The sequence below is a fragment of the Euphorbia lathyris genome, chromosome 9, assembly GCF_963576675.1.
Source record: "Euphorbia lathyris chromosome 9, ddEupLath1.1, whole genome shotgun sequence".
NCBI classification, from domain to species: domain Eukaryota; kingdom Viridiplantae; phylum Streptophyta; class Magnoliopsida; order Malpighiales; family Euphorbiaceae; genus Euphorbia; species Euphorbia lathyris.
The window spans coordinates 78405774-78432980 of record NC_088918.1 but is presented as its reverse complement, the minus strand read 5'-3'; the positions used below and the strand labels follow the sequence as shown (position 1 = coordinate 78432980).

At 37.6% G+C, this 27207-nt stretch overlaps 1 protein-coding gene across 2 annotated transcripts; it reads left to right on the top strand.

The window, feature by feature from the left end:
* Positions 1–4176: 4176 nt before the first annotated feature.
* LOC136206963 (ACT domain-containing protein ACR11) lies at positions 4177–9593 on the top strand. 2 transcript variants are annotated; one of them, XM_065998168.1, is made up of 10 exons: positions 4177–4498; positions 6112–6169; positions 6259–6384; positions 6530–6624; positions 6718–6802; positions 6899–6958; positions 7036–7091; positions 7669–7774; positions 8119–8187; positions 9386–9593. In XM_065998168.1, the coding sequence occupies exons 1-10, from the start codon at positions 4371–4373 to the stop codon at positions 9446–9448; spliced, it is 846 nt and encodes a 281-aa protein (XP_065854240.1). In that variant the 5' UTR covers positions 4177–4370; the 3' UTR covers positions 9449–9593. The 2 variants fall into 2 exon arrangements, with proteins under 2 accessions (XP_065854240.1, XP_065854241.1); XM_065998169.1 differs by having other exon boundaries at positions 4184–4498; positions 6262–6384.
* Positions 9594–27207: the final 17614 nt, after the last annotated feature.

Sequence of the window (27207 nt, the reverse complement as noted above, 5' to 3'; positions counted from 1 at the left end):
AAAATTGAAATATGATTTTTTTTTATGTAATTTCCTGAATTAAACGTGAGTTTTATGTAATTTGAGGCCCAATTATTCTAGAAAGAGGCCTAATCGGGTCTGAATTACATCGAACCACACATGTAAAATGTGTTACTAGACTAGGTAGTTTGTGGGTTGGTTTGGACATAACCCCTAGCCTGTTGCGAGGTATAATTAAAAAGTTATTTGCAACATATTTATATTTTATTTATTAAAACAACTCTATTTTTTTAAGTGTAAATTTATTTTTAATGTTACGAAATGATAAAAGTTTACTTCTAATATTTTTATATAAAATCAATTTTATTTATCTAATAAAATATTTGAATAAATTAGTTTGACCGTCACATATGACATTTCAAATAAATTTGTTAAAAGTTAAAACATATGTATTTTGATATATTATTTGTAACTGTGTTGATAATATAATAAACATTTTTTTTATAAATCATATTGGAAAGATTTAGAGTTTTTTTTTTTTTGTGATAAACTCATTTTATGTCTTTTTCACTCAAATTTCTAAAGTCAAAGAAGCTCAAACATATTCCGAAACTAAATCAGATCCTGCATTGGTTAAAGCAATGGATGCTGACCTTTCATCTGGAGAAACTGATAATACCTAGACCCTTACTATATTACCTCCATGAAAGAATACCATTACTACTAGGTGAGTTTTTTGAGTTAAATATAACTTGGATGGTTCAGTGGAGAGGTTTAAGGCTCGCCTTGTAGCCAGAGGTTACAATAAAAAAACATGTGGTTGACTATACTGAGAGCTTCTCTCCTATCACTAAAGTAGTCACAGTAAGGTTGTTTTTAGCCACTGTTGCTGCAAAAAAGGTGGACTATTTATCAAGTTGACATAAAAAAATTGCTCGTTTGCATGGTTATGTTGATGATGATATTTATTTAGAGCCACCAGCCGGTTATACAAAAGTAGAAAAAAGATAGGTATGTAAACTAAACAAGTCATTATATGGTTAAAGTAGCATGGTAGGCAATTGTATAAGGAATTTATCAGCAAATTGTTTGCTTTGATTTGAGTTTTGTACAATTCTATCATTCTATCATGATTATTGCCTTTTCACTAAGACGACCAATGAGGATTTTCTTGTGATTATTACTTACGTTGATGATGCTCTAATTACTGGTTCTTCATAAATGTTAATTTCTAAAGTCAGGGCAATAGTATATAAGGCTTTCACAATTAAATATCTTGGTCAAGCTAGGTACTTCCTATGTGTGGAATTGGCAAGATCACCAGATGGATTGTTTCTATACCAACAGAAATACATTTATGAGATAATAGTTGATGTTAGTCTTATTGATGCACATTCCAGTTAACAGTCCAATGTCCAGTGGTGTTAAGTTTGATGTTCAATTTGAACTCTGTGTATATCCAGACAAATATCAAAGAATTATAGGAAGACTTATATATCTTGGTTTTACAAGACCAAATATTTCATTCATAACTCAACAACTAAGTCAGTTTATAATGGCTCTTATAAAGGTTTATATATATAATTGCCAATCCAGTTTTTTACGAGCAAACTAAACACATCGACATTGATTGTCATGTGGTTAGAGAGCAATATGTTTATGAGTTCATAGATACACCTTATATCAATATCAAGTTATAAGCAGCAGATTTTCTCACTAAATCTCTACTTAGTTCAGATGTGACTTCTGTTTTATTCAAACTTGGAATGTGTTCTATATCTCCTCAAGCTTGAGGATGAAGTGTTATATATTATGTTCAGAATATTAAGTTTCCAATATTATAAACTTAAGGGTTTTTAGTAATTGTTGTTATATCAGTTAGTTAATAGATTATAAATACATTTATTTATAACCGTTTTTTTAGATTTCTTCATTTCTTTTTTCTCTATTATACAATAATAAGACTCGCAATTAACATCAATATTAATGTAAATAAGACTATAACGAGTAATACTCCCCTATCACGGTAAGATCTAAAGGTGAATAATAAATAGATATAGATATATAAAATATAATTGATTTGAAGTGGAAGTTATTTTCTTAACTATACAGTAAAACCTCTATAAATTAGTAATGTTAGGACCATGAAATTTTATTAATTTATAGAGATATTAATTTATCGAGTATAAAATTAGTGATCTAGCCCAAGTCGGAACCAGAAGAAATTATTATTTTAAAAAGATTATTAACTTACCGAGTATTAATTTATGAAGGTTTTACTGTATATATATTTGAAGTGTATTGTTTTTTTTTTATCAGAAAGTGTATTTTTTTTTGGTAAGAAAGGAAAGGAAAAAAAACAAAACCAACAAAAAACCTACACCGGGATCAGTCTAGGAAGGCTGACCCCAATCCTATCCTCTAGGAGAGAAGGCAAAAGAAAAGAAGGAGGAACAGAGAGGGTAGAAACACCTAACATTCTCCCATGCCCAGCAGCTGCTAAGCGATCCGCCACGCGGTTTTGCTCCCTAAAAATATGGGAGAAATTAAGATACTCAAAGGCAGGACGAAGCCTCAAAATAGCTTTGATGAGATTCTGGCTCTTGAGACAAACAGCCTGGCTATCTGAAATCCTGTTAATAGCCTCCAGATTATCAGATTCCACCGAGAGCTTTTTAACACCCATGCGAATGGCGAGTTTAATACCTGACAAGATACCCCAGAGCTCCGCAGAAAAGGAGGAGCCCGTCCCCAAGTTATCAGAAAGTGTATTGTTAGAATAATAAATAGATATAGAAATGTAAAATAGAAAAATATAAATAAAATATAGTTTTTAATTATACTTCTTCTATTTTAAAATAATTATTATATTTCATTAAATTTTTTTATTTCATATTATTTATCATGTTTAGTTTTAAAAATAATTTTTTTCTATTTTATTCTTATTAATAAATTTAATATTAGTATTTTTATCGTTTTATATTTTCTATATAGGAAATAGTTCATCTGCTAGTTGCATGGCTTGGCACCCGTCATCGGAAGGATTTCTCTCGTGTTGTGTTGATGCCGCATGTTTTAACGTTGATGGTCGTGTAGGGATGGGAGCAGCAGTACGAGATGCAAATGGGCAGTTTGTAATGAGGAGATGTGCGCGTCTGTTATGTTGTCCGACAACACGAGAATGTGAGGCTGAAGCTCTATTAGAGGATATGCAATGACTAGAAGCCGATAAAATAAGGAATGTGGTTTTCGAATCTGATGCTAAACAAGTGATTGATGCAATAAATTCTAGTTTTGTTGTTTATTCTGAATTTGAAGATAGAATTATTCAAATACGATCGGTTCTAACATCGAATGACTCTTACTCAGTCAAATGGATACGACGGCAAGCGAATGTGATGACACATGTGTTAACACAGTCTTCTCGTTTATCCATTTGCCTTTCATTTTTTAATTTATTACCGAGTTCTGTTTCTATCTCATTGTTACAATTTTGTCATGATTTGGCTCATTAATTTATTGTTGTTTTAATTAAAAAAATGTAAAATGGGAAATATAAATAAAATTTAGTTTTTTTTTAAACAATAAAATTTAGTTTTAATTATTTATTTATTTTTATTTTTTTGAATCAAAGATAACGGTAAATTAATGAGCCAAATTTTGGCAAAATTGTAACAATGAAACAGAAACAAAACTCGGTAATAAATTAAAAAAAGAAAGGCAAGTGGATAAACGAGAAACTGTGCTAACACATGTGCCATCCCATTCGCTTGCCGCCGTATCCATTTGACTGAGTAAGAGTCATTTGAAGTGAGAATCGATCGTATTTAAATAATTCTATCTCCAAATTCAGAATCATCAACAGATGTAGAATTTATAGCATCAATCACTTGTTTAGCATCAGATTCGAAGACCACATTCCTTATTCCACGTTCTTCTAGCCATTGCATAGCCTGTAATAAAGCTTCCTTATTCCTTAATTATTTTTATTAAGCATAAAAGGTCAAATAAAATTAACAAAAAGAAAAGAAAAACAAAATCCCATAATAAAAAATGATGGGCTATATATATGAAAATAGAAAGAGACAAAAAAATGATGGAGACATCAAGCTTTCCTATAACCGAAGGTGTCATTTTTGCTTGGAGCATGAGCAAAAAGCAACCAAATCCATGAGTTGTTTTAACAAACATACATTAATTTTCTCATCCAAAAAGCAAAGCTTCAGATGAGGAATGGACGTTTCAGATAATTTCAAATATTAAAAATAATTATTTATTAATTTGCGGCTTTCTCTTTCCCATGGCGGATAATTCTATAATTTTCCATTTTCTTTCTTTTTCCCTCTTTCACTTGCTTCTTCTTCTTCCTAGATCCTCGGAGCAACTCAACTCAACTCCTCAGCTCAACAATGGCTGTGGCTATGGCGGTTTCTAATTTCTCCCTTGGTTGCAGAAAGGGGAAAGTTCTAGAAGATCACTCTTGCTTTGCTTTTTCTCATACTTCACCACTTCACATTCTGTATAAAGAAAGAACCAGGTACTTTGGTTTGATTTTGCCTTCTAATTTAGGGTTTTCTACATTTTAATCTGATTTTTTAGTTACTTCCTTTGAAGTTATAGATGTGGTTCTTTGATTTCTTACTAATTGCAGCTTTTGTGTTTCTTAATTCTGGTTAAAGATCTATTGTGATTTTCAGATGATTTTTTAGTACTTTTGTTGAAATTTAAGATTTGGTCTTAATTAGAGATGGAAATACTAATTCTAAGTGGCATATATGTTATAAGCTGGGTTGCAAGGACACTTCTCTTTAGTAGCATTTCGTGTCCGTTTCTGTTTTTGTTTGAAGGCTATTTTAGGAAGGTTATGTTTTAGAAATACGTTTCTGTAGTCAGTATCTGTTTCCGTGTCTGTGCAACATAGGCTTTGTTGCACGGATACTTCTGTATAGCATTTCCGCCTTTCTGTGTCAGTGTGTCGTGTGTCTGTTTCTGTTTTCGTTTGGAGGCTATTTTATGACGGTTATGTTTTAGAAATAATGTTTCCGGTGTCAGTTTCCGTGTCTGTGCAACATAGGTTATAAGATACTGAATCTTTGTCTTGCTTTTGAAAACATTATAATTTGCTGTTTTTGCTTTAGGGCTTTGGCTTAGAATTTAGGTTCTCAAATGATGTATCCTGAACTGGTCGTGCTTAGGGCTGTAATTGAGTGCTGAACTTCGGGCTGCTCATGCTCGTCTCATTAGAAAATTGACGAGCTCGACCTTAACATCTTGTTGGTGAGCGGCTTGCGAGCTTGTTCACGAGATTTACTCGTGAGCAGCTTGTTAATTCTGTTCATGAACTTTGCTCGCGAATAACTCAGTAATTATGTTTATTTGCTATAAAACCTATAAAACTAAATTACACAAAACTACGTTGTTGTTTTACATTTCTCCTTTTATAGAAATACTATTATTAAAAAAACAATTGAACCAAGCTTGCTCATGAGCGTGTTTATGAATAATCTTGTTCATGAACCTATAAGCCTACTCGCAAGCTTTTGAGCCGAGTTTCATGGTGCTTAAGCTCTACTTCTTTATAAATTGAGTTGAACAAGGTGGAGTTTTATCGAGAGCGACTTGGCTCATTTACAACCCTATACATGCTTGATAATAAGGGTCATAATTTCAAACTGAGCTTGATTCAATTTTAGAAGATTTTGCTTAGAATAAGTGCTGAATGTTCATATTGCTGGAATGGTTCAAAACAACTTTTAACCAGGAATGGTTACTGGTTAGCTCCTCTGCCTGACCCTAAAACCTCTTAAGTTTTAAGACCTTGTCCGGTTCGTAGCAATGGCATCAATGTGCTATTTTGAAAACAATGTAGCTTCTTTAAATGAAGAAAACTAACAACCTGTGTTGCACAGACACTTCTCTGTATCGTTTCTGCATTTCGTGTCCGTTTCTGTTTTTGTTTGAAGGTTATGTTTTAGAAATAACGTTTCTGGTGTCCATATCCATATATGTTTCCGTGTCCATGCAACATAGCTAACAACATCTGATTATTTGAGTAGGTAAAGCGTCGAAAAATGAAATCCCTTGTGCCTGTCTCTGCCATTGTGTTGTGACTGTATTTCTTTCTAATTATATGTATGCAATTGTTGCAAGATTGTCATCTTATACAACCGTAGTCGTTCCACGAGCATCACCGGCTTCAACGGTAGAGGTGTGGAACAATTTTGCTCTCTATTGATCTTAATGCTGTATGGACTTACTAATTCATTTGGTTTTTGCTTGGGGAATCGGTTCTATTAGCAGGACGGAAATTATAACGAGACTGTTGTTCCAACTCCGAAAGTAATAATCGATCAAGACTCCGATCCAGATGCAACGGTAGTGGAAATAACCTTTGGTGATCGTCTAGGAGCTCTTCTCGATACGGTATGGATGGATCTATTTACTTGCTAGTTCAATCATCCTCGCTCGTCTGTCTCGTTTATGTTCTTTCTTTTTTATGTAATGTATCATTATATTGTCATTAGCAGATTGAGATAATTGTGATCAAAGTATGGCAAATGTGTTACAGATGACTGCGCTTAAAAACCTCGGGCTAAATGTCGTGAAGGCCAATGTCTTTCTAGATTCTTCCGGGAAGCACAACAAATTCGCCATCACACGAGCGTAAGTTACATTCTGTATATACTCCTGTTTTGTGAACTAGTTTTTGCTTCATTCATTGAGGTTTATTTCACTAAGCTGGAGCATTTTTTTCAGTGATACAGGTCGAAAAGTTACCGATCCTGAGCTGCTCGAGGCAATTCGATTGACAATCATAAACAATTTGCTCGAGTACCATCCGGTAATTTTCTTATGTATGGTATCACTTTGAAGTGTTATCTATCTTGTTAGATATGCTTCTGCTTCTAAGCCTAATGAATGTCGTTTTCGGTTCCAGGAATCAAGTTCCCAATTAGCAATGGGAGTTGCCTTCGGCATCGAGCCACCAAAGCAACAGGTCGTCGAGTTGTCTTCGTATATGCCAAATGTTCTTCTACTTTCTCAGTGCTTATTGACATTTTTTTTACCCCTCAGGTTGATGTAGATATAGCGACTCATATAAGCATCTACGATGATGGTCCTGATCGAAGGTAATTAGAGTTTTTTGTTATTTCTCGGGATACTTTGCTCGTGCAACCCGATTCTACCTGCTGATATACTTGTTGCATAAACATGTGTTAATGATACATTTCTAGAGAAGACATGAATTGACTTTGTTTACTTTACGGAGTCGCTTGTCGAGCATGAAATTCGCATTGATGATAAGTAACTTCATGATACATTTATAGAGAAGACATGAATTGACTCTGTTTACTTTACGGAGTCGCTTGTCGAGCATGAAATTCGCATTGATGATAAGTAACTTCATGATACATTTATAGAGAAGACATGAATTGACTCTGTTTACTTTACGGAGTCGCTTGTCGAGCACGAAATTCGCATTTGATGATAAGTAACTTAATGATACATTTCTAGAGAAGACATGAATTGACCGTGTTTATTTGCGGAGTTGTTTGTCGAGCATGAAATTCGCATTTGATGATAAGTAACTTAATGTTACATTTCGAGAGAATACACGAATTGACTGTGTTTACTTTACGGAGTTGCTTGTCGAGCATGAAATTCACATTTGACGATAAGTAACGTGCCACAACATGAATATTGCAGCTTGCTGTATGTCGAGACTGCGGATCGGCCTGGATTGTTGGTTGATCTTGTAACGATTATCACTGACATTAGTGTTGCTGTTGAATCAGGAGAATTTGATACTGAGGTACTAATTAATTCTATTGAGATTTATTTGATTTTTATAATTAGCATATTTTTTTAGGGTAAGTAATTTATTAGTCTCCTCGTATTCCAATAATACATTGTTTAGTCCTTAATTTTTGTTTTATTCAACATTTTAGTCCTTTGAATATTTGAATTATTGAACAGTTTATAAGGGACGAAACTGCTGAATATAACAAAAGTAGACTAAAAATGTGTTATTAAAATACGAGGACTAAACAGTGTGTTAGATAAAAATGGAAGTACTAATAAATTCTTTACCATTTTTATATATATTTTTTAAAATTTACAGAAGTTTGCTTGATATGTTCTTGTTTTGGCACATAGGGCTTGTTGGCAAAGGCAAAGTTTCATGTTAGCTACAAGGGTAAAGCTACCAGTAAGCCTCTTCAACAGGTAAGGCTTATACTATGAACCTATGTTGCACGGACGCTTCTCTTTAGCAGTGTTTTTGCGTTTCATATCCATGTCAATTTCCGTATACATGTCAGTTTCCCTATCTGTTTTTGTTTGAAGGTTATATTTTAAAAATAACGAAGTTTTCAGTAGGGATGTAAATGGGGCGGGGATTCCCCGTCCCCATCGGCGACCCGCCTTGACGGGGATGAATCCCCGATAAGGATCCCCATGGGACGAGGATGGGGATAATTTTTCCCCTATGACGGGGACGGGGCGGGGATGGAGAAAGGTATCCCCTCCTTGTTAACCCTCGATGGGGATCCTCGATTATTCCCCGTGATAATTGATTTTTTTTGGATGATTTAAGTACATTTTAATTAGGTATTTGGTTGTTTTCAATTTTTAATTTTTTGTTGTGATTTAGAAAAATTTGAGAATGATTGTTAATACTTGGTATTATTAGCCACTGTTTCTTAAATGTTTTTGTCTTTACTAGTTTTTTTGATTTATCGGCCTAATACACAAATAACCCCCTGAATTTGTTCAAATGTTGCAACTGCCCTCCCGAACTTTCAATTGTAACAACTTACCCCTCAAACTTGTCCAATTGTAAAACATAACCCCTCAAACTTGTCCAATTGTAAAACATAACCCTAAATTGTTGATATGGACTGCAATTGAAGAAACACGTGAAATACAAAAGTTACAACGCTCGTGGAGTGTGATAATAGGATCTTTGGCGTGATACGAATCTGAGGAAATGTTTTTACGGTTGCTTCAAATACGGGGTAAAAAAATTCCCAATTTGGGGTTATGTTTTACAATTGGACAAGTTTAAGGGGTAAGTTGTTACAATTGAAAGTTGGAGGGGGCAGTTGCAATATTTGGACAAGTTCAGGGGGTTATTTATGTATTAGGCCTTGATTTATCTATTAAATTCCTGTTGTGGTGTTGGATTAGAGTTCTTATATTAAGCACCCGGTTTTCTGTCACCTAAAGGACCCCAATTCATATTTGGATACGTGTATTATGATCCTACTTAATAATTAAAATAATAAGGACTTCTATAATATGTGTGAATTGCTATTATACATGATAAAATACATAGATGGTCCTCCATTTGACGTGGAGAACCGGATACTTCTAATAATTTCTCGTTAAATTATCATAATTTTTTTTTAATGAAAATTTGCAGGTTGTTTGTAATAGTTTGCGGTATTTCTTGAGACGACCAAGCACAGAGGAGGGAAGTTTTTGAGAGAATATTATTCTATGGGATGAATGGATTTCTTAATTCTTCAAAGCCAAATTAAGCTGTACAATATTTCAACATATTGATGGTGTAAGAAACATCATTTAGTGCTCAACATAAATAAATAAAGGTATAAAATCCAATTTATTCATTTTCTGTGTTAAATGATCAAAGCTCTACTCGGCTAGATTACAGACTTTATAAACAGCTTATCCCAAAACTTTATAAGCACTTACCCATGTGGTTCCAGGGAGAGGCTACATATAGTGAAACTTTTTAAAATTAAACTAAATTGTGTCTAAAATTCTTAACATGTAAAAAAAAATTGTGTTTAATAAAAAAAAATTTGGATTTAGGGGGCCTAACAGGAAAAATAAATAAATTAGAAATTTGGATTTAGGGGGTCTAACATGTAAAAAAAATAGAAATTTGGATTTAGGAAATACCTAGCACTTCTCAGGCCATTTGGGGTGCTAAATCAGCACATAATTAATATTTCTTAGAGACAGGGGACTAGAACTGCCCCTAATCAGGCCAATTTATCAAATACCTAATCAAAGTTCTAGGTCAAATGCTCAATTTATCAAATACCTAATCAAAGTTTAATCAAATCACCAATTTAACACTTTAATCCTTAAATTGTGTGAAGACAGGGGGCCAGAACTATCATTAGTCATGGTGGTTCCTGCGGCCGGAGGGGATTGGTCCCCTGTTTACGCCCTTGGTCCATATGGGCGGCCGCGTAGAACCTTCCGTTTAGGAGGACCTTATCTAAAAAAAAGTTAACTTTTTATATTCAAAACTAATTTCAATTATAATACAATCAGGCAATGTCGACCAAGATAGCACCCTCTATGAGGAATTATGAAAATATGGAACTTGGTCCCAGTGGGAGCATACCGAATTATGATGAATACATGAAATTCGTCTACCATGATTTGGAACCGCGTCGCATTAAAAGACAAAAATTTGATCGCTGACGATTTGGTGTCGAAGGCTCAGCTCTTTTAGTAACTCCCTGTGATGATGCAGAACCAAAGAATATTCAACAAGCTCTCTCATGTCCCGAAAAGGAGAAATGGATTAAAGCAATGAAAGAAGAAATGACTTCCATACGAGTCAAACATGTTTGGAAATTGGTTGACTTACCCAAGGGTAGAAGGGAAATTGGGAACAAATGGGTTCTCAAGATTAAGCAAAAGGCTGATGGCAGTATCGAAATATACAAGGCTTGCTTAGTCGCGAAGGCTATACACAACAAAAAGGAATAGACTTTGACGAGACATTCTCTTCTGTTGTAAGATTTACTTTCATAAGGCTCATACTCACAATGGTGGCAGGGTTGGAATTGGAGCTACATCAAATGGATGTCAAGACTGTATTTCTCAATGGAGAATTGGAAGAAGAAATTTACATACAACAGCCTGTAGGTTTTGTTCGAGAAGGCTGCGAACAAAAGGTTTGCAGATTGATCAAATCAATCTATGACCTCAAACAATCTTCAAGACAATGGTACCTTTGTTTTCATAATGGGATGACATCGAATGGCTTCAATCAAATTGAAGAAGATAATTGTGTCTATACCAAACGCTTCGGAAATAAGTTTATCATTGTATATTGATGATATCCTAATTGCAGGTAATGATATGACTTTCGTAAATCAAACCAAAGATTGGTTAAGTTCAAGTTTTGAGATGAAAGATATGGGAGAACCTGCATATATCCTTGGGGTCAAGTTCACAAGGGATCGCTCAAAAAAACTGTTGACCTTGTCTCACTTGCATCAACAAAGTTCTTGAACAATTCAATATGCAAGATTGTAAATCCATAAATAGCCCAATGACCAAAGATCGTGTTCTGAGCTCAAACATGTGCCCCAAAACACAACAAGAAATCCAGAAAATGGAAAACTTTCCTTACGCGAATTCGGTTGGTAGCTTTATGTATGCAATGTTATGCATTAGGCCTGATATCTGCCATGCTATTGGGATGGTAAGCAGATATCAATCCAACCTAGGTCAAGCTCATTGGTCTGTTGTAAATATAATACTAAGGTATCTCAAAGGAACAATAAACTATTCTCTATGTTACTAAAGAAAGAATCTTCTACTCAAAGGATACACAGATGCAGACTGGGCAGGAGGCTTGGATGAAAAAAAATCCACTCCCGGCTACTATTTTTTACTCGAAAATAGGACAATTTCTTGGAGTAGCAAGAAACAGACATATGTAGCATTATCCACCATGGAAGCTGAGTACGTGTCTTACTCATCCGCAACCCAGGAGGCCGTTTGGTTGAATAGATTCATGGATCACGTAAACGGTGTTACAACAAACTCTCCAGTAATAATCATCATTGATAGTCAATCTGTTATTGTTTTTTCTATGGATCAAAGATTTCATAGTAAAGCAAAGAATATTGAGATTAAGTAGCATTTTATTAGAGAATTAGTTACACGCAAGGAAGTCTGCAGGAAATATATTTCGACACATGACATGGTTGTCGACCCTCTAATGAAACCTGTCAAGAGAGATTTTTTGTAAAACATATTAGATCCCAGGGATTACTTAGGATCTAAACAAATTTCTACTACATGTAACTTTTGTGACATGTGTTTCAAATTCAATAAAGTGTCTTTTCGAATCACCTATAATACACGTATATGTAAATATTGTATATTAATGTTTGCAATTGAGCATGTTAGACAGAGTAGCAGCTCACTCACACGAGCGCTTACTCTCATTTTATTAATTGTGGTGACAAAGATAAGGATGGAGCGAATTTTTGGGTAAACGATAACTTGCTCACTAATTGACGTCGTCTTGCAGTAACAATGGATCTAGATTCATTAGCATGCGGGATAGAATCAGAGTTGCTTAAATGGAATCTTCTGTCTAAGATAACGGAAGGTAGTCCTATAATGAGATAGACTAAAGTTAGATGGTATGACACATTGAAAGTGAAACCTTCATATGATTTGTTTTATGCATACACATGCGTTTTCTTCAGATAGAAGGATTAGAACACCATAGCATATGTTTTTCATACCATGTGTGCTTTATGACCAAGAGATGGAAAAAGAACTTTTTCCTAGCGTGAGACTTTCTACGTGAAAAACAAGTTTTTTCTCGAAACGTTATCCTTGATACCCTTAACTAGTTCAAGAAGTGTGATTCATTTTGGCTACTTTGGAAGGATGCCCTCAAGAGCTATGTACTAATTTAGTTTGGATAGGTGCCAAATGGGTAAGTAAAATGAATTATTATAGAAGAAACATAGTAAGAGGGAAAGACTTTATCAAGTTCACATCTAATAGTCTTATATTTCGCAAATCCGGATAGTTGTGCATATGTGCACTCTTTTGAATATAGATGAACTGTTGAGATAATGACAATTACAATCGGATGTGATATATAAAGTCTAGGATAAAGTATACCATTTCTTAATTACACACGTAGTTCAAAAGGTTGTATATCTCCAATGAGTATACAACGTTTGAGTTCTCAATTGTATGCTGGTCACACGAACTATTTGCGAGTAAGAACAAGATAAAGTGATGAATTATGTTTCCGTTACGCGCGATTGGGAGATGTAGGGATAAATGGAGTAAACGGGCTTTGGCCCATTTACTGATCCATTTATGTCTCACCCGTAACCTAGTTTGATTAAGATTAGAGTTAGAGTCAGAGTTTAACCTAGCTATAAATAGATAGCTAGGGAGGCTAAAATCCCAACACAAGTTAAGACAGCATAATAGAAAAGAGACTCTCTCTCCTTTGTCTTTGAGTTTCGTTCTTAGTTCGTGAATCAAGCTCATTTGGTATGGTAACCTCCTAGATCGGTGATACGGAGCCAAAGTTAATTACTTCCGTGGTTATTCAACGGATCTGCGCTACAAAAAGTAAACCTAAATCTATTGATTAGATTCGAAGTCATTACCCGTCCCTTAGAGACTAGAGATAATGACTTTTCCATTAAAGCCTTCAGCTAAGATTGAATTCTCGATTATGACTTTTCCATTAAAGCCTTCAGCTAAGATTGAATTCTCGATTTTCACAAACAAATCAAAATTAAGGTACACTACCATTTAATTTCGATATATGTAAATATACTTTTAATATAACAACAAGGGTTAAGGTGCAAAAATACCCCTAACGTTTTGGGTCAGGAGCAATTTTACCCCTAACATCTAAAATGGTGCAATTTTGCCCCTAACGTTTGTAGTCAAGAGCAATTTTACCCCTAACGTTGATAATTTGGGTCAATTTCAGACACTATTATAAAACACAGATATTTTTGTTCTTTATTTTGCACAAATTGCATATCAATTCGTTCTAAAAAAAGGATTTCATATTTTTTATAATTTAATAATAGAATTGGAGATTAATATTTATAAATTCGGTGAATTTTTTGAATTTTTTTTTGTCTAATTCGCACAAAAGATAGTATATTGTTTTATTATTTTTTAATTTTTTTCACATCCCAATATATGTTTATGATTTGTTACTGATAAAATGACGCACATGTGAAGTGTAGATGATAAAATTCATGATTGAGAAGACAGTTTCATGAATTATTTTTCAAATTGACCCAATTTATCAATGTTAAGGGTAAAATTGCTCTTGCCTGCAAATGTTAGGGGCAAATTTGCACCATTTTAGACGTTAGGGGAAAAATTGCTCCTGATCCAAAACGTTAAGGGTATTTTTGCACCTTAACCCTAACAACAATTTAATCTATTGTTACAATAATATATGAGTCAACTTATTATAATTAATTTCTAAAAAACAAATCAATATTAGAAAGACATAAAAATAAAATTGGTTCAATATGACACAGATTTTTCTTTTTAAAGAAAACTACGACTTTATTAATTACTACGAGAACCATCCCGAATCAGGATATTCCGAATGAATATATGGATAGAATAATAAATAAAATAATTAGCAAAAGAAATAGAGTTTCATGCTAAAATATGAGCTGCTTCGTTCGCTAACCTTGACGTAAAAACCACCGAAAACCTAGGGTGATTACACATCAAAAATCTCACTTCATGGATCACACACACTGTCGAATTCCGTAAGGTCTAATATGACACAGATTCTTGAAAATCAAAATCAATACTCCATCTATTTCCTTATGTAAATCATTTTAGGATATTTCATACAAATTAAGAAATATAATTAATATATAATCTAATTAATGAATTTACATTGGTTAACTAAAAAAAAATTCTTATATGTCATTTGGTTGGGGAATAACTTAGAATGTTAAAAAACATGGAAGAAAATCTGTTGTCCTTATTTCCGTGTCCCCTTCCATGTCCCTCTCACAAAAAGTGGTGTTCATTTAATTAAAATAATATATTTTATAATTTAGGAGGACCCACACATTAAAAAGGGACAACTTTTTGTGAGAGTGACATAGAAATGGCGATATCTGATTTTCTTTAAAAATATATATATGGACTAAACGAAAAAATAATGTTTGAACCGACAAACTAAACTAAATTTTTTTGGGAAAATTAAAATCAACGGCCTACAATGTTGACGCAAGTGTGTTTCACGAGGATGGGTATTGCTCGTACGGATTCCTACTCCACGACCATACTGGGACCTGTAGCTTCGCTCGACATGCAGCACTTCCGGGACTTTTCGAGCCAGTTATTGCGGAGGCTATGGCAGTCAAAGAAGCATTGACATGGTTAAAGTGAAACAAGTACAAGGATATTGAGCTACGATCTGATTGCTTGTCAATTGTACAGGCCCTCAACGGCGGAAATCAGTCCTTATCGTGTTTGTTTGACATTATTTTTGCTTGCAATTCTTTATTAAACGAGTTAGATAATGACCCTGTTTGGTAAATAGCGTTTTGGGATAAAAAGAGCGGTTTTGACCAACTTTAGCAGTTTGACCACTGAAACAGCTAATTGAAGTGTTTGGTGGTGAGAGGTTTGGAAGAGAGTTATGAGATGAAAACGCTAATTTAGAAAAAGCTCCTAAGGAGCTTTTTCAATTAGCGTTTTGCAATATTAAAATTAATGGACTTCTTTAACCCCTAATAGATAGATTCCTCCTCCAGCCAAATGCCCTTATTCGTCTTTTTGCATAAACCCTCATTATCAATAAGCTAATTTTTACCAAACAGGTCTACACAAACAGTTAGTCAAATCAGTTAATGTAATCAGCTAACATCTAACAGCTAATGTAATCAGCTAACAGCTAACAACTAATTTCCAAACAGGATTAATATATATATATCTCATTTGTTAAACGTTCAATGAATTGTGCAGTTCACAGCCTAACTAGAATAGTCAATTCTGAGTCTGTCTGTGGGGAGTGGTCCTATACTCCCTTTCTTATTTATATTGTTGCGACAGATTTAATTCAATAAATTCATTCTTTATTAAAAAAAAAAGCTACACTTTTTTGGGAAAATTAAAATCACGTGTAAAGAAAAACTAATTTGCTTTATATGAAGAGATTGAGGGAGTAATAACATATTGTCAAAATAGAGAAAGTGGAGTAAACTCCATTGAAAAAGACAAGAAAGTTTTCATAAAATCTAAATTAATTTTTTCAATCCATTCGATTAGATAGGAAAAGAATATGATCTAAAACAAATATCCAAACCTGTGAAAAGTGGATTTTCCTCAACCACAACACAACTCTCTTAGGTCGGCAGTAAATTTTGAGAAAAATAAGGTTTTTTGTTTCTTTCTTTTTATTAAATCTGTCCACGGGTCCAGATATCCGTTCGGCCCATTTAAATCCGTGCCTTTTGGATCGGGGTTGGACAATAAAAACTGAACTTAGATTCAGTCCGGTCCAGATCCGTTAAAATCCTCCTATTTTTTGGGCAAGTTTGGGGTTAATAAAAATAGCACGGGCCGGTTCAGTCCGACCCGCCTATTTATACTAATTAATAAATTTATATATTAAATATTTATTTTTAAATATAATATTTATTTTTTATAATTAAAATTTATATATATATATATAGGTGAGTTTATATGAGCTGGACTTGGGATTTGATTTTTAAATCCGAACCCACCTAAATTAATAGCGGACTGAGCTGAGTTTGGACTTAACATTTTTACCTAAAAACCCAATAGGACCGGTCCGAACCCGGTCTAGCCCGGCCTATGGCCAGGTCTACTTTTCATAGTGCCATATAGAGAGACTAGGGTTTAGAATAATTTTGGAATTACAACTTACTTTTACTCAGAAGATGTAAAAGACGCTTATAATTTTTGGAGAAGTATCGATTTAGACGTCACATATAAAGTAGTATCAATATAAATTTTAATGTTTAAAAAAGAGTACTAATAATAATTATTATAATAATTGAATTTTTAAGAAAACCTTTCAAATTCTTAAACTACTATACCATAAATATATTTACTATAAATAAGGGAAAATTACAAATCTAGGTCAAATGGGAGGCCCATTTACATATTTAACCTATTTACTCAACCCACTACATATCTAGACTGTTTTTGTGTGACTTTCCCGTAATACCCCTACCCTTCCCACTTCCCCTCACTCTATCGGTTTCTCTCCCCTATTCTCCTTGGTGCGCGAAAACGGTTTGGCTCCTCCATTAATGATTTGAAGACTTTTGATCTTCCTATTTGCCTTTAAATTGCATGAAATCTGCACCATATTTTCAAATCACAATGAAGTTCTCTTTTCATCTCTTGATTCTGCAACTTCCTAATCCTAGAAAACGAAGCCATGGTTCTTCATCTTCCTGTTCGTTAATTGGTTTCTTTCTTCTTGTTACCATTCCAGAAATGGTTATTCTACGTTATTTCCGTCGTTCTTTCCAGTTTATCATATTGTTACTACCGCTTTTTAAGGGTGAAAGGCGTGAAAAATGTAAGTATCTGCTGTTTTTCCTGCGTTTTCCATGAATTCACTTCGCGTAGTCGATGAATTCGCGGAGATCTGCGAAGAGAACGAGCCTGAAACTTGATGATCTACTTCGCGAATCGATGAATTCGCGAAGTCTGCGAGTACAAAAGTTCATGATTTCACTCGCAGACTTCGCGAAATCGTCGATTCGCGATGTGGATCGTCAAGTTTCAGGCCTCGCAAACATCGCGAAAACATCGATTCGCGAAGTGAAATCATCTTTTTCCCTGCACGTTTACATTCGCATATGCTTCGCAAATCATCTTTTTCCCTGCCTAACACGATTAATTTTTCCTGAAGGTGGTTGATTACATAAGGTGGTGTCCTCGGTTGTAGGGGAGATGACTTTCCTTCCTCTATAGGGATGAACTTCCCTCAAAAGATGAGCACATTCACTTTAAAGTGGTTGGTGAGGAGATAACTTCTAACAGACCACAGATCACTTCAAAGTGAATCTCACTAATCCGGTACCAATTATGAACCGGATGAGTAATTACATGAAGGTCCGCGAATTTGGGATTTATATCCCAAATTTGGCAAATATCGAGTTTGATCATCCATCTTTGTATAATCTTTTAAAATTTATCCTAAACTTTTAATTTACACATAAACCATCAAATTAACTCCAAACTTTTCCTATAGCACCAAATAAAAATCACACACCCAATAATTATAATATATACTAATATCAAGATATAAATTTTAGAAATTTAGACACGGACGTGACACAGATCCTTTAGAACACTAAATGTTTGTGGGTTGCCCGACTCACAGCAGTTCCAGCTTATGAGACTCATAACCTCAGGCGGGCCTGGACGCCAAGACCCGCCCCATATCTGTTTTTAATAGGATATCAGATTCTACTTCCATATTGACCTTCTCCATGCGTGTCCGTTTTGGATCGTGAATAAGTCCGTCTTCAATAGAGGGATTCTAACTCTCCTTATTGTTTGAACTGTCCATTCATGAGGGGCCACCACTTGTTGGTATATTCTTACTCCTAAATGCCCTGGATTTAGACTTATCCCCTGCAAGAACTTCATCAACGTTTGAACTGTCTAAATTATCCTCATCAACCGCCTCTGATGGATTCATCAGCCATCTCCCCTCCAAGTCCGATTCAATGATGGTGACTCTCTTCACAGGCTTCCATATTGATACTAGCATATTCTTCATACTTTTAATATGTATAGATTTGATTGTTAGAAACTGGCCCATAACAAAATAGAAACCTTGATTCGTAGGATTAACAACATGTTCTTCTTCCAAAATCACCCATTGTTCCTCATTGTCTTCGAAACATAATCGGGAATAGGCCTCCATTAATCCCTTTCCTTTATCCATTGAAAATCAGGTTGAAACCCTAACTTGTAAGGTAAGTATCATAGAAAATATAATTAGGTTAAAAACTTCTCAATAGAGAAGACGGTAAACGCTCCAACAGAAGGGACTAAGAGCTAGAAGTTATTTAAATAAAAAAGATGTTTAAGAAAAGAAAACAATGAACAAACAAAAGAAAACAAGAAGCAAAGATAACATCTTCAAGAAGCAAAGAAAAAAGGTAATGGAGTAGAAAAAGAAAGATGAAAAAGAAACAATGAACTAGATGAATGACAGAAGATACTCTCATCATCAGAACAAGTTTACTTTCTTAAAAACTAATTACATTGATTTATACAATAACAAATCTCTAACAACTATATTTCTATTGAAGGAAATAAATTCATATTGCTATATCGATTGATTGTATAATTAGTATTATTATATTCTAAAGATTAATTACATTGCTCTATATAGTAACAAATCTCTAACCCCTATAGTTAGGGGTGTCAATTCGATTTAAACTGCATACCGAACTGATTGAATTAGATTTTTCTTGGTTTTTTAACACTTCGGTTCGATATCAGTTTTAGCTTCAGATGCATTTTGATAGTCAATTCGGTTTGAAAAAAATATTAAAAAATTAGACCGCACCGATTTACACATATTCTACATTATTATATAGTACATGTTTATTTTTATTATTATTATTGAGATGATAAGCCAATATAGATATATTTTAAAAATATTTCAAATATTTTTTATTGTTGAGGTAAATTTAATGAGAAAATACAATGATTTTTATTTATTGTCTTTTATTTTATAAATAATTCGGTTTGTTCGAATTAAAACCAAACTGAATCAAATATTTCAGTTTTACACACCATTCAGTTCGGTATTGGTGTCAATTATTGTCAAGGAACCGATTGAACTAAAAGCTCGAGCTGATAGTTAAGGCCCAATCATATATCTTATATTAATCTCCGACACACCCCCATACGCAAATGCCCATTGGGCTTGTAGCGTGCACAACGCAGGCACATCCCGTCATGTGTTCATCCCGCCATGTGTTTTGTTAATTCCACAAATTAATGAGGTTGCCGGGACTCGAACCCTCGACCGTTTGGTCCTAGTGGCTCTGATACCATGTCAAGGAACCGATTGAACTAAAAGCTCGAGCTGATAGTTAAGGCCCAATCATATATCTTATATTAATCTCCGACAATTATTTTGATAATTTTGATATTCATTTTTTCAGTTCCATCGACTTGGTTCGGTTTTGAACCGATACACACCCCTAACTATATTCCTAATGATTTATATAAAGGGACAATGTACACAAATACAACTCATTTTGATAGTTAAGAGCAATTTTACCAATAACATCTAAAATGGTGTAATTTTACCTTAGTGTTGACAGTTAAGAGCAATTTTACTCATAATGTTTTGCACGTTGGTCAATTTGAGAAATAATTTATCAAACTGTCTTTTTCAGTCATGAATTTTGTCATCTACATTTCGCATATGCATCATTTTATTACTCATATTAGTAATAAATCTCAAACATATGAATAAATATGAAAAAAATTAATTTTTTTTTATCAAATTATAATGTATTTTGTACGAGTCGAATAAAAAAATCCAAATATTTTACCGAATTTAAAAATATTAATCTCAAATTCTATTATTAAATTTTAGAACCAAGGGATATGAAACTGGTGTAGAAACAATATATGTGTTTTATAATGAATGTCTAAAATTGACAAAACTTACCAACGTCATGGGTAAAATTGCACAATTTTAGATGTTAGAGGTAAAATTGCTCCTGACTATTAACATTAGAGTATTTTTGCATCTTATCCCTTTATTTACAAACTGATTCAGATTATCACCTTAAGGCCCAAGAGGCCCATCAACGTCCGAGAAGCAAATGGCCCAGGGCGGCAGAGGGCCCCTAGGCCCAGGTCTGTCGGATATAAATAGGCCATTAAAGGAAGAAGCACGGATCGGGTAACTCATAACCTCTCCACTTTATTCACACTAGATTAAAAAGCTCTCTAAGAATAACTAACTGTCTTAATCTTCGGAGTGTCCGCAGGGACCGATCCCCGCGCAGGGCCGACCCACGAGAAAGCAAGACCTCTCCGATTGAGACCCGGATCACTATTCCGCATTCCCAGATTATTTGGTGCGGTGAACATGGAATACAAGTGATTTCGGAGCTTCAAACAGAATGCAAACCCCTACTGAGTCTGCCCCGGCTATAGTTCCCGAGATGGGAGCGACTAGCTCCATGAGGCACGCCGAGCGTTCCACTCCGAACGTTCCGATTTCCCCCAGAAACCTAGGGCCACTGATGGAGGAGGTGAGCCCTGAAGAGGAAGAAACCTATAACACTACTCAACTCCTTAGTGCAATACAAGGTTTTCGGGCAACTTAGGCGGTTCATACGGCGGCTCAGATGAAGATCATAGACCAACAAAGGAGCTTGCAGGAGGAGAACGCCAAAATCTGGCAATACCTTAAGGCTTTGATTGGATGGAAGGTTTTGAAGGGTAATTAAAGGGAGGGTAGGGAAGGGTTAGTGGAAACCCTTGTTTAGAAGATTAAAAAATAGGAGGGTAAGGGTTTTGAAGGGTTAATGAAGGGTTTTGAAGGGTTCAAAATCAATAGGTTTTTAATGGATTTTCAACCCACCAAATCGGAGGGTTTTGAAGGGTTTTAATGAACCCTTCCCTTTCTCCCAAACAAGGGTAAGGGTAATACCCTCTCTCCCCCTCCTTCCCCTTCCTTACCCTTCTCTACCCTCCCTTTAATTACCCTTCAAAACCTCTCATCCAATCAAAGCCTAAAGAGACAGCAGAGACGCAAAGAGAAGGGACGCTGCCAGGGGAGCCCGCACGGCCGTTGGACAGTGCAGGAAGAGGGGTCGGGGCTGTAGTGACCAGAGAGGGCGGAGCGCGGCATGAGGAGACGGCAGACGCGAATAGCAAAGACTTGTTGGAGCTGAAAATCCAGCGTTTTCTTGACAAGAGGGCCCTCGGGGGCGTCATGGGAGGAAGCATCACCTCCAGCAAAATGCCACTGGTGTAGAGGATCATCGAGATAAGGTTCCCACGGGACTGGAAAGCTCCTCGACTGTCCCAATATTCAGGGACCGAGGACCCCAACGACCATGTGGCGTCATTCATGAGCACCATCAATTTATACTCGAAGGACGAGGACATCATGTGCAAGGTCTTCCCGACCACCCTCTCGTCGAGCGCGCAAGAGTGGTATCGAGGACTTGCCCCGGAATCAATTGACTCTTTTGATCTCCTAAAAGATATTTTCCTCTCCCTGTTTTCCACGGCAGCGAAGGTTAGGAAGATCAGTTCGGACCTCAACGGGCTCAAGCAGCGAGCGACTGAGCCTCTACGCAACTTCCTCTCAAGGTTCCACCATATGGCCTCACAAGTTAAGGGCCTTAACCTGGAGGTGGCTCATGACGCCTTGGCAAAAGGGACCTCTTGCGAGCCTCTAAAGTAGAAATGTTTCCGAAAGATGCCAAGATCCTTCGAAGAACTCATGACCATGGCACAGACATTCGTCAGATACAATGACTGTGACCGGCCCGCCGGTTACGAGGAGTCAGAAAGGGACAAGGCCAGAGGAGACACGCACAATCAGGAGAAAGGCCGACCGATCCCGGAGGCACGTGAAGAGGCTCGAGCCCACAAGGAGGACCCAATGCCTTTTCCGGCTCGGACCGAGCGGGCAAACTTGGAGCGTAGGGGAGATCGATCCCATGGCAAGGAGGTACATTACGCTACTCAGAGCCAACATCGCCGATTCACACAGCAAATTCCGGCTCGACAAGAACAAGACCCGTGCAGAAAAAGAGTACTGCAAGTATCACAAATCCTCCGGACATTCCATGGAGAACTGCTATCAGCTGCAAAGGGAGATCGAGCGGATCATGAAGCAGGGCGCGCCACCAAAGGTGATCAGGCAAAGGGAGCAGAGCCTGAAGCAGCGGGAAGCAGCCAAAACGGCTGAGGTACCATGGCGAGATACACGTTATAAGGGAGGGGGTACCAGTGCTCTCCGCACCATCGGAGAGCTCCCGTAAGAGGAAGGCAGTCGGGCAGACCCTGACGGTACAACCACCCCTCTGGACCAGCCATTCGGAAGCTCTTGTTGTCACTATCAACATCACCGGCTTTAAGACGCACCGGGTGCTGGTAGACACGGGAAGTTCGGTGAACCTGCTCACCTGGACGGCACTCCGCGCGATGAAGAATACTCACACTGCCCTCAGAGCCGAAACTTTCCCCCTGGTCGGCCTGTCGAAGATAGAAGTCCCGATCAAGGGAGTTATCACATTGCCTACTATTTTCGCCGAAGGAGTCGAGGAAACCGAGGAGACTGCAGAATGGGTGGTGGTCGATATCCCCCTGGCCTACAACGCCATCATCGGAAGGCCCCTGCTAGCTACCTTGAGAGCCACGATTGATATCTTCGGATTATGCTTGACCTTGCCGATTCAGCACGGAAGGATCACCATCCAGGGAGATCGCATGTTGGCTAAAAGATTGCAGTGGGAGGCAACTCAGTCCCGGACAGCGCTCTACCTGGAGGACGATCTGATGGACATGAGAGGTTACAATCCCGTACCCATCGAGCCGGTCGATGACTGTGTCCTCGGGGATAACCAGACTGTGAAGATCGGGACCAGGCTCGCGTCCCCTTTGGCCAACGAAATCAAAGCTGTCCTGTCAGAACACTCGGATGTGTTCACTTGGTGCACCGAGGACATCACGGGGGTCTCACCTGCTCAAGCAGTGCACAGACTGAGCATCGACCCCTTCATCGAACCCTTGAAGCAGAAGATGCGAGTACAGGCAAAGGACAAGCAGGTCACAGTAAAGGCAGAGATTGACAAACTCCTAGCTGTAAAGTTTATTCGCAAGGTTCACTATCCGGACTGGCTTTCTAACGTTGTACTTGTAAAGAAAGCCAGCGGGAAGTACCGCATGTGTGTAGATTTTATGAATGTTAATAAAGCTTGCCCCAAGGATTCTTACCCGCTACCTAATATAGATCAGCTCCTTGATCAAACTGCTGGTCGCAAGATTTTGTCTCAGTTTGATGCTATCGCAGGGTTCCAGCAGATCCCTCTAGACCCAGCCGACGCCGAGAAAACCTCCTTCATTACGCAGGAAGGCACATATTGCTACAATATCATGCCTTTTGGGTTAAAGAATGCGGGGGCCACATACCAGCGGTTGGTAGATAAGATGTTCGCCCATCTCATTGGCAAGACGGTACAAGTGTACATCGATGACATGGTGGTCCTCAGCACCGAAGAGAGCGACCATCCGCAAGATTTGGCGGAGGTGTTTAAGATTTTCAAAGCCTATAACCTTAAGCTAAACCCGGAGAAATGTTTCTTCAGAATTCGCAGCGGTAAGTTCCTGGGTTGCGTGGTGTCAGAGAAGGGATCGAGCCTAACCCCGTGAAGATCGAGACAGTCTTGGAGCCACCACGTGACCTGCAGGGGGTTCAAAGACTCAATGGAAGGATCATCGCTTTAGGGCGTTTCATTTCTTGCTCGGCACAGCGGTGTTTGCCCTTTTATAAAGCAATAAAAAAGGAGCATCCCTTTAAGTGGTCTGCGGACTGCTAGGCTGCGTTCAACGCCATCAAAAGTTTCCTTGCCACACCCCCACTGCTGTCGGTGCCAGTACCAGAGTGTGATATTCACCTATACTTCACCATCGCCGATGAAACAGTAGGAGTCGTTTTAACTCAGAAAGAGGGGACGGAGCTTTACCCAATCTACTTTTTGAGCAAGGTGTTGAAGGGAGCCGAGGTCCGATACTCCGAAGTCAAAAAGGCTCTGTTCGCTATAACTCAAGCGTCGGAGTGTCTGAGACCATACTTCCAAATGTTGAAACACCTTTCCACAAGATTTTGATTTGACAAAATCATCCATGATTAAGAGGCAATTAAATTTAAATGTTTTGATTTAATTGTACTAATGTGTTTGTTCAATATTGAGTGCAAGAATATATATATAAAGTAAGACAGGACAGAAGTCAGCATAAGCAAATCTGAAGGGAACGGAAGCAAAGCTGAGTGGAACGGAACTCAGCATGAAAGAATGGAAGCCGAATGGAGTAGAACTCCGTATCAGAAGTTTTAGTCCAAGATGCCAGAACGAAGCTGACTAAAACAAAAGACTTCTTCAGCAGCGTATAAACAGAACAGAGCTAACCACGAAGCAACTCAGTATAGAAGTTGAACATTCGAGGATAATGAATGAAGCTGAGTCACAGTCAGGACAACATGAAGGATCCATTCACTAAAGGACAAAGTCTTCCAATCTTCTGCACCAATAATTGGAACCTCGAAGACACACAAAATACTAATTCTAAGAGACATGGGTCATTGGATTATTGGTAAAAGACAACTGGCACAAAAAGACAAGCCAGACGCAAGAAGACAAACCTGACGCCTGAAGAAAACAGAGAAAGGGAATGGCGGAGCAGTCTGAAGCTGACCAGAAATTGTTCCCCAAAAGAGCCGTTTTGGTGTTAACGGTAACAACAATTCAAACGATCCAAATCTGCAATTTCCTTCTATAAAAGGACAATGAAGAACCTTGGATCATCACTGGAGTATCAAGAGAAAAATACAAGGAGAGAAAATCTTGAAAGCACTCAAATACAAAAAGATCTTACACCAACTTTTCATTCTCTGTGTAAATGCTAGATTGATTGTTGTGTAATCATCTAAAGTGTTCTTTAGCATAAAAAGAACAAGTTTGTGATCAATAGGAATATTGAGAGTGTTAAGCTGAGTGCTTGGTTGTAAGCATTCAGTGGTAGAGAAATCTAGGTGCTGGGTTGTAGCACTTAGTAGGAGTTGAGTAGACGAATAGAGGAAGGTACTCTTGCATATTCAACTGCCTTGTAATTGGTTTGTGCTCTACCGTTAAAGAGCTCAGTATTGGATTTAAAAAGCCCGGAGGACTCTAGGGACTGGACGTAGGCAGAGAGGCCGAACCAGGATAAGTGATACTGAGTAATCTCTGAACTCTCTCTTATATTGCATGTGTTGTTTGCTATATTTACTCAGTATATATATTGCCTAAGCTGACCTTGAGTAAATAAGTGGTGTTGAGTTAGAATCTGACCTCCAAGAGTGTCAATTCTCAACTCACAAGAAAACAACTTTAGTCAACATCTGACTAAAGCTGTCTTGAAACATATCTCACCAAGCTGACCAAAAGCTGAGTTAATAAACTCTCAAAATAACTTCCAGTCAGCTTAATTAAAACACGAAAAAGTTATATTAGTTCCTAACCCCCCCTTGGAACTAATTACCAGGGACCAACACCAAGCACATACGGTTGTGGTCAGAACCAATTACCCGCTGAAAAAGGCCGTCCAAAAACCAGAGGTCTCCGGACGAATCACCAACTGGTCCGTTCGGCTATCCCAGTTTGACGTGCGGTTTGAGCCCCGCACGACGATCAAGGCTCAGGTACTATCCGACTTCATCGTCGAATTCACCGGCTCATCTACCACCAAACCCAAGACAACAATGTCTCGCACCAGCGACGTTTGGACTATGAGCATAGATGGGTCCTGCGCTCCAGGACGGGCAGGCGCTGGCATAGCCATTCAAGGACCCAACAATCTCCACATGCGGTACACCGTCCGGCTCAATTTCCCAACCACAAATAATCAGGCAGAGTATGAGGCCTTGATCGCAACTCTTAGATTGTCGAAAACCATAGTGAACGGACAGCTGACGATATACTCGGACTCAAAGCTCGTCGTTAGCCACGTGAGCGGCACCTACAAGGCGAAAGATCCGACGATATGCCAATACTTAGCCCTCGCCACATCCCTGATCAACGACCTCAAAACGAAAGGAATAACCCTCAACCTTATACTGGTACCGCGAGAGGAGAATGAGGAAGCAGACGCTATCGCCGCTCTTGCAGTGGGCGAATAGACTAATGACCCGAACACCCTCATCGAGCTCACCGAGGCCCCGACCATTCGCGTAGAAAGCTCGTTATAGATCGATCCGGCTGACGCCGCGGCAGGGGGATGGAGAAGTCCAATTATCAGATATCTTCAGGATGGAATACTCCCCGCAATCGGACGCAGGCGTCCCTCGTTGTCCGACGTTCTTGGCGTTATGCATTGCATGATGACTTACTTTATTGGAAATCCGCCACGCATCCTTGGTTGCACTGTATATCCGAGGAGGAGGGCGATCACTGTCTAAAAGAAATTCACCAGGGCATCTGCAGCTCACATCAGGGCACCCAAGCAATTGCGAAGAAGGTCTGGCTCCAGGGGCTCTACTGGCAGACCATGGATTCCGATGCGACACGTCTAGTTCGCAGTTGTCAGGCGTGTCAGCTACACGCCAACACTCATCACGCCCCGACGGCTCTATTCAAGGGCATTATCATACCTTGGCCATTCGCGATGTGGGGCGTTGACCTGCTCGGCCTTTGCCCGATG

Coding starts and splice junctions, on each gene's coding strand:
- LOC136206963 (XM_065998168.1), top strand. CDS start 4,371: ATGGCTGTGGCTATGGCGGTTTCTAATTTCTCCCTTGGTTGCAGAAAG. Junction 6,170..6,258: donor CACCGGCTTCAACGGTAGAG/GTGTGGAACAAT, acceptor CGGTTCTATTAG/CAGGACGGAAATTATAACGA. Junction 6,625..6,717: donor AAATTCGCCATCACACGAGC/GTAAGTTACATT, acceptor CATTTTTTTCAG/TGATACAGGTCGAAAAGTTA.